This window comes from Bidens hawaiensis, unplaced genomic scaffold (genome assembly GCF_021521415.1).
Source record: "Bidens hawaiensis isolate Kalapana, Puna unplaced genomic scaffold, B.hawaiensis_p1.1 tig00028514_1, whole genome shotgun sequence".
Taxonomy (NCBI): domain Eukaryota; kingdom Viridiplantae; phylum Streptophyta; class Magnoliopsida; order Asterales; family Asteraceae; genus Bidens; species Bidens hawaiensis.
The window spans coordinates 196,165-204,546 of record NW_027494668.1 but is presented as its reverse complement, the minus strand read 5'-3'; the positions used below and the strand labels follow the sequence as shown (position 1 = coordinate 204,546).

General features: G+C 35.0%; 1 protein-coding gene across 1 annotated transcript; it reads left to right on the top strand.

Annotated features, from left to right (window-relative positions):
• The first annotated feature begins 6,387 nt into the window (after window positions 1-6,387).
• Window positions 6,388-8,150, top strand: LOC143577344 (uncharacterized). The gene is made up of 3 exons (XM_077061195.1): window positions 6,388-6,995; window positions 7,590-7,762; window positions 7,842-8,150. The coding sequence occupies exons 1-3, from the start codon at window positions 6,564-6,566 to the stop codon at window positions 7,966-7,968; spliced, it is 732 nt and encodes a 243-aa protein (XP_076917310.1). The 5' UTR covers window positions 6,388-6,563; the 3' UTR covers window positions 7,969-8,150.
• Window positions 8,151-8,382: the final 232 nt, after the last annotated feature.

The window sequence follows — 8,382 nt, the reverse complement described above, 5'->3', positions numbered from 1 at the left end:
GTTTTAAAAAAATAGAAAAAAAATAAGAAATATTAGTTCATCTTTGTTGTTTTGTTTCATAAACATTGGTTCTTATTTCCACTTTTGGAACAACGTCTTTCATTATTTAATAACTAGATGTGAACTCTATGGTAGATCTTTGTTGTCCATCTTACTCATATCATTAACATTAACAAACGTAATTGATAATGTTACAACTATTAAACTTATATCAGAAAACGAAAATGGATACAACTATTAAAATACTCCACGGGGAAGATTTTCAGAAAGAACTCAATCCGTCATATTTTGAAACATTGCCACACGATGGTTTAAATTTTATAAAGTTAATTAAATCACATTTGTCACCCTATTCTATAACTCGTTTACTATATTTTGAAAGTATATGACATTAAGTTAATATAATATTGTTAATTTTAGAATGAATGAATCATTTGGGACCCAATCCAAAAGGACAAGGCCCATACCATTTAACCCCCACCACTTGCATAAACGTTTAGACATCAACCAAGTGACTTCCTGCTTAACCCATTCTGCATTGGGAAACGTGAAAACTCATGTTTTTCGTTACCATTTCTAGAATACCCACGTTTACAGTTACATATACGGATGCCTGAGTTTTGTAAATTATATGAAGTGATTTCAAGTAGATGAAAGAGAACATGTTATGTGCGAAAGTTAAATTTAGGTTTACGCTGTTCATAACATAAATTTTTAATAACTTTTAAATTTGATTATTAGTGGAGGAGAATGAAAATAATGATAAATGTATAAAAATGTATTATTTAATCGAAAAAATCGAGATAAAAATATAGTGATTGTTAGTGTAATTAAATGAATATGAATAGAGAATGGGTGGGAATGTTCTTAGTGTTACAAACAAATATTTTAATCGGTTTAAATAAGACTTACATAAAGTGATGATACATGGCTCGCTATACATTTCACCATGACAATTTAAGATGCTCTCAAGATTAAAAACTCTTTTGGTTTTATACTTCTTACAATTCTTGTCTTCATGTCATAGTTATTTATTAATTCTTCCAAAAATTTAGTGTTGGACGATAAGAGTTCGTAATAATTGACGATAGCATTTCATGAAATGATTGATTGAATATTATATGTTTGTGTAGAAGATATCACTAATCAGTCGATCTGTTCCGTGGGTCCAACACACATTAATCCATAAGGAACCCTGCATTAAACTTTAAGGGTGTTCAAGAAATCCGAAATTCAAAAAGAACCGAAATTTGAACCGAAACCGAAACCCAAATAAACCGATCCGAATTCTTATTCGGATATTCGGATCGGATAAATCCGAAAATCCGAATAACTAATTCGGATTCGGATATCGGATTTGAAAAAATTCGGATTATTCGGATATCCGTTTAATCCGAATAAAAAACATGTTTTTAGTGGTATTTTCCTGTTTGGTATATTTATTAGACTATTATTCAAAGTTTATACTTTAAATTTGTGTTAAGAGTAATTCGTGTTTTCTGGTTAGTATGTTTATTGTAATTCTAAACTATTAAATGTTAGGAACAAAAATAATAGGAAATTTTTTTAGGTTTATTCCGGATTATTGGGATAATTTCGGATTATTCGGAAATTATCCGAATCCGGTCCAAATTGAATTAGGATAGATTCGGATCGGATAGGAATATTCCTAATTTGGATCGGATTTCGAACCAGGTCCAAAAAATTTCAAATTCGAATAACCCGAACCGAATAACCCGAATAATCCGTTATCCGATCCGATGAACACCCTATTAAACTTTATAGCCCGCAAGCAAACATGAACCATCCCTTATAATAATGCCAGAGAGTAAAAGAGTCCGACGATAACAAGTGACGAGTTTAACATAATGTAGCTTGAGCTACATATCATATTTTACTGACAGATTTGTATAGGATGCCCATAAGTAGGTTAGTGTTGTGATTACAATAAAACTGAGATTAACAAAATACTAAAAGGGAGATGGGAATCTAGAAATAACAAGAAAGGAGATGGGAAATCAAAAAATCAGAACTCGAGATCGGAAGAAGAAAAAAACACATACACTCATTCATCATATTCGTGAATCGTGAGCCCTAATCTTTCTCTCTCGCTCACTTATATAATCAGAGCGTTCTTTTGATCCATTCACCTTGTTGGGTCATTAGATTGAACCGGTTGTTTTGTGTATTAGTTGGCCTAGGACTGTTTCATAACATTTAGGTGTGGAGTGCATGCTCATACAAAACTATTTTGATTCTGATAACACATGACCACCATGGGTTATAGGGGTTAAGCCTCCTAGACCATGCGGTTTCCAACTTCCAAGAGGGCACCACCCCCTGGCAGGGGTTGTGTGTAGTCATGTTTATCATGTCGTTCAAAAACATTCTGTCCACACTTTCTCATTCTTCAGTCATCTTCACTTGATTGATCATGGAATCTAGAGTAAAATATATAAACACACAAACTTGCTAGTTAATTTTAAATGAGAAATAAACAACAAAAACAATAATAAAGAAAACACAAATTACAATTTTTTCTTTCACTTAAACCGAAGTCATTAGTTGATCAAAGTGTTACTAAGTCACCATGCAATAATTGTATATTCATAAATATTAAACGGGTCAACACGAAACACAACATCAATACAACATTTTTTGGGTATGTACGTATCGGTTAGAGTTATATATTTATTTTTTAGAACAACTCACAGACTCTCCAACTTTACTTCTAAATTACATATTTTTTTAACAACCATGAAACTTAACTCACAACCATGAAAAGACAAAACATTATCCAACTCGTTATTACCATTAGGCGGTTTTAAATACAATATATTTTGAGCATAGGAGATGTTCTATATCCATGTAGCACGTGACACGCAAGGAATGAAACTAAACGCATTTATGCATCGACATTGGTAGGTACCTTCTTTCCATGTATAGAATTAGTTGTACCAACTAACTTTGTTGCTCGTGTATTTCATTAATCACCGATGCATGGTCTTAACGTTATCATTTCATTAGATTCTAAAAAATGTAATGATGAGTGTGACAACTTTATCCACATACAACATCGATAATTTTAAGTAATAATTAAATAACGCTGAGAAATATTGTCACACCCCGTTAAGCGAATTGCGGAAGCGTAAAACGGAAATGCAACAGATACAACTGGTATCAAATACATTGTTCATAAAGAAACATTACTAACTAATTTACAATATATTATGTCGTTCTAACATCTTTTACAAACTAGGTGATACAATCAAACCGGTTCTTCAATTACTTTACTTCTAACTCAAATGCCCATGACATCATTCACCAATCAGACACGTAACGCACAGGATATTACTTCTCATATCTGATTACCTGAAAAGCATGTTAAAATAGGTCAACTACGAATAGTTGGTGAGTTTCATAAGTTTAACGAAATCAGTTCTGCGTACCACACAGTCATAGTTTGTATGTACGCGCGTATGTAAAAATATGTGTTTACGTTTGTATAAATATGTACAGCCATATCCTTGTGTGTGCATATGCACACATGTAAGTTTATAATATAAATTTGAAATTTCAGTAAAATCGTGATTGTTTGTTCGTACTAACTGTTTCCAATTTTCGTGTTTAACCAACCACTGTGGACCCCCTTCCTCCCACATCGGTTCCACATAAACTCAACCACTGTGGCCCCCCTTCCGCCCACAACGGTTCCGTGTTAACATCAACCACTGTGGTCCCCCTTCCACCCACAATGATTCCACGTAAACTCAAACATTATATAGTGTACACACAAATAATTAGTATATTCTACACATAGTATTTCCTACGGTTAATCACATACATGTATATAGACACATATACACATATAGAATTTATCACGTATCACCGAATACTGTGGTTCCCCATCCGCCCACAATACGCATAATCACATTATTTTCTTAACATTCATGTCATAATCAAGTTAGTTCGTTTAATAAGTTGCAGTAGAACTTGGCTCATAGGCCATACTCAACTTTAGTTTATAAGTTGCAGCAGAACTTGGCTTATAGGCCATACTCAACTTTAGTTTATAAGTTGCAGCAGAACTTGGCTCATAGGCCATACTCAACTTTAGTTTATAAGTTGCAACAGAATTTGGCTCATAGGCCATACTCAACTTTAGTTTAGTACTATTGTGGCCCCCCTTCCGCCAACAATAGCACCATAATCATCACAGACCACGTTATCCCCATGGCTATTACAGACCATGTTGTCTCCCAATTAGTTATGTTTAACATTACATAACGTGTTTGTATAAACATGCTATCACGTGTAATTTCATTGTGTTTTGCAATTCGTATTATCTCCACTCAATATATCAGTCAACGATAATAATCATCTTTCATCAGCACGTAGTCAATCATTATGTTTGTAGGGACTTTTCATATATAAATGTTCAGATATTTTATATCCTGAATCGTTTTCAGATAGATAACGTGTGAAAAAACATGCTTTCCACCCCAAAAGTTCGTAAAATAGTTTAAAGAGTGGGGTCATGAAACTCACCTTATCGTAGTTCGCACAGAAATTACGTATCAGTAAGTCAGATGCCTCGTTTATAGCCTGATTCCTTGTCGGTTTTCGATGAATTTTGCTAGTTTAAACCACTCTCCGGGTCTCGGGTTGCAAACTCAGTATATCTTAGGTTTTTGAGAGTTTCTGGAGTTCTACCTTGCAGCTGCTTGGACTTCAAACTTTTATGAGTTATAATGAATAAATGAGCTTAAGGTGTAAGTTATATAAAAAGAAATGTGATGTTTGGTGGCTGGCGATCGGAATAAAGAAAAAGGCCCTTAATGGGCTGTTTTGGCCCATTACTCTAATTATACAAGCCCAAACATGAAAAGCCCACTTCAAATTTAGTTCGGGTTCGGTTTTTCGCAAGAAAATTAATTCGGGTGTGAGAAATAGCGCAAAAACGAGTGTTTTTCAGCTTATTTTTGTAAAATAAGAAAAACGTACGGACTCGTTGTAAAATTCCAAAATATTTTCACGGATTGCTTAGAACATGTCATATAAGTGTTTTATAAATCTTTTTCGGCTTAACGGATGCTACAATGCTTGTTTTGATATTAACGATTGCGTTTAAGCTTATAGCGTATCGATAAACGAAACCTTTTTCGTTTAAAAAGTTTTAAACGTACTGAGGCCTAAATATCAATATGTTAGCCTCTATAACATATATATAACTCGTATATGACCCCTCAGTATGTATATGGGTCATAATTAGTATCGGTCGGTTACTCGTTTAAGCACTACGAATTAACCGATTTATCGTTTACTTGTTACGTAATGAATATAGTATACTTCGTTTTGTTTGCTATCGAACTAAGGCCATATTACTAATATTTTAGCTTGCATAGATCGTATATCACTTATAGATGGCACCCTGGGATATCCGGACCATAACCAGACCCGTTTGGTTATTTGTTTGTTCGTTACGCAATAAGCGGTTAAACGCTTATTCGAGTTTGTAAGTACTAAGGTGTACTCGGTTTTGCCACGGATGTCACAAATATTTAAGACGTGACATAAGTATTTGAGAGAATAAGGTAAATAGCTACCCGATTAACCCAAATCAAACAACCAATCATCCAAAGCCACCTCCTTTTAACCTGAATGTAACCAAAAGTACCTGAATTCATTGTGGCAGCGTCACCGAACAACCAAAGTACCCGAATGCACTTTTGAACACACAATAATCATTATTCCTCGTGTTCACGAACCAAGTTCCACTACCGGATGAGCATGAGTCAGTGCTCCCAAACGATCCAATGTCACTATCCCAAGGTTGGGATGAGTAAATGGTATCGGGTACCGGCACTTAAATGAACATTTAAGTACCAAGTTTTTAAGAACTTGGACCAGGAATTTACCGGGTTTTTGCCTATGGTACCAGTACCAAGTTGTCGCTTCTGCCTAGGGCTGTAAACGGAACGAACCGAATCATACGAGAACTTGTCCGTGTTTGCCCGTCAAACTTTTGTCGGACAAACCGGACGAGACCTTGTCGTGTCCATCCATTAACGAAATGACTTTGTCCGCGTCCATTCGTTTCGTAAACGGACACTAACGGAGAGACGAACACTAATGGACAAGCGAACACACATACATTAATTGACACTAATGGACGTAGACACTAATGAACATTAATGGACAAATATACATAAATGACTCTAATGAACAACTAACATAACGATTACATATTAATTTCAAAAAGTATATCCCCTTACCGGATGTTCACGAACACTATTGAACGAACGCAGTCTCTGTCCGCGTTCATCCGTTAAGTTTACCAAACACAATTTTTTTGTTCATGTCCGATTCATTTATTAAACGAACGAACGGACATAAACGGACTTCTATCTAAACAGACACCAGACACCCGGTTCGTTTTACATTTGCCCTTATGTATTAAAAACCAATAAACTTTATTTAATTACAAAACTACCATACTGTCTTAAACTCTCCCTATAAATACTTTGAACCATCTTCTCTTTACTTCATACTGTACTTTAGACATGCTACTAATTAGAAGCTCATCAACTCCTTCACTCACTTCATGGTTCCAACAACAATCTCCTAAGCCATTCTCATCAACTCGAGAACCCGATTTCTTTCACTTAAACCACAAACCACACACACTTTCATTGCATTCACCCAACAAGATCACCAGAGCCTCATCAAACACTGATTTACTCACTCTTTCACTCAACACTTCAAACGGTTTGATGTTTTTGAGTTCTGGTTTGGATGTTGATCATGAGGAGTGTGAGTTACAGGTTATGGTGGATGGAGTTGGTGGAGGAGGTATTGGTGGGAAGATATGCAGTGGTGGTGGTGGTGATAATGGTGGTTATGAGTATGGTATAGATGTTTATTACCGGAATATGATTGAAGCGAACCCGAATAACTCGTTGGTTCTTGGAAATTATGCTAAGTATTTGAAAGAGGTAACATTTCAATAATCTTATTAATTATTCATCATGTAGTTAAAATTCCTTAGGTGTAAACGAGCTACTTGAGATTGACTCACTAAAAACTCGAAACGAGTCGAGTTTAAATGAGCTTGAGCTGGCTCACGAGTCTAAACCACTAGATTATTATATTAAATAAGTATTTATGTAATAACTATTATTATTACATATAAATTACAATAAAGATAACAAAAGAGAGAGATTATTTTTACAGTTTCAATACAAAATTATTAAAAGAATGCATTCTTTTTAATTAATAAATTATAAACGAGCAAAGGTCGATTTTGAAAAAACTACTCTCGAGCTTTAGAAAATACAGCTTGGAACGAGTCGAGCTGGAGCTCTTGTAAGTTAAACAAGATAAATTTGAGTCTAACTAAGCTCAAGCTCGGGCTTGGCTCAACCCATTCATATCTCTAAGTTTTAGTAGGACTAAGTGAACACAGCCGGGGTGGGCTCAGGATTGATTCATTTATCTTAACAAGTTGAAATGTGAAGCTCGAGTCAGGTTCGATGTGTTGCTTTGAACAAAGCTCGAGTCAGGTTCGATTAGTTAGATAATTTAAACAGGTTCGAGGCGATGCTTTAAAAGCCGAAGAGTATTGCACTAGAGCAATACTAGCTAACCCGAGTGATGCAACCGCCTTGTCAATGTATGCTGATTTGATTTGGGAGACACGAAAAGATGCATCGTGTGCACAAAGTTACTTTGACCAAGCGGTTAAAGCTTCTCCGGACAACAGGTAATATAAACATCTTGATATTAATCGTTTTTTTTTACTTCCTATTTTCATTGTTTGACTTTGATTAATGATGGTACAGTTATGTTATGGCTGCTTATGCGCGGTTTCTTTGGGATGCGGATGAAGAAGAAGAACTTGACTTGAACCTAACAACACCGAGTTTCGTTCATGAGGCCTCACAACAGTTTCCAATTGTTGCAGTGTAGTAGGGATGATGAATCGTACTCATAATACAAAAATATTGTGTAGTGATTGTCTAACTAGTTTTTCGTTCGTTATATCTTGTTATTTTTGATCGATTATGAGATTTTTGAGTTCAAGATGACCGTATTCTATCAATATACAATAGTTTCTAATTTATTATGAGAGAATTAAGTTGAGTTGTAATTAGTATGTGATAAATGTAATAAAATGATTCTATGATTGTCATCAATTTGGTAAGAACTTCTATATTGATACAAATCAATATGTAGTGTTTTCGACTTGTTTTGTGCATAGTGCCATGTGGGGGTTGACTTTGTTTTACCCGAGTTTTATCAAATGGAGGATGGGTGTTTTCGACTTTCCCCCCTCCACCATTACACATGGTCTACCTAACCAAGCAACACAAAATCAAATCA

Bases quoted from the DNA above. Each gene is read 5' to 3' on its own strand.
- LOC143577344 (XM_077061195.1), top strand. From the start codon at position 6,564: ATGCTACTAATTAGAAGCTCATCAACTCCTTCACTCACTTCATGGTTC. The intron at 6,996-7,589 runs GTAACATTTCAA...TAATTTAAACAG, and splicing joins ATGCTAAGTATTTGAAAGAG to GTTCGAGGCGATGCTTTAAA. The intron at 7,763-7,841 runs GTAATATAAACA...ATGATGGTACAG, and splicing joins AAAGCTTCTCCGGACAACAG to TTATGTTATGGCTGCTTATG.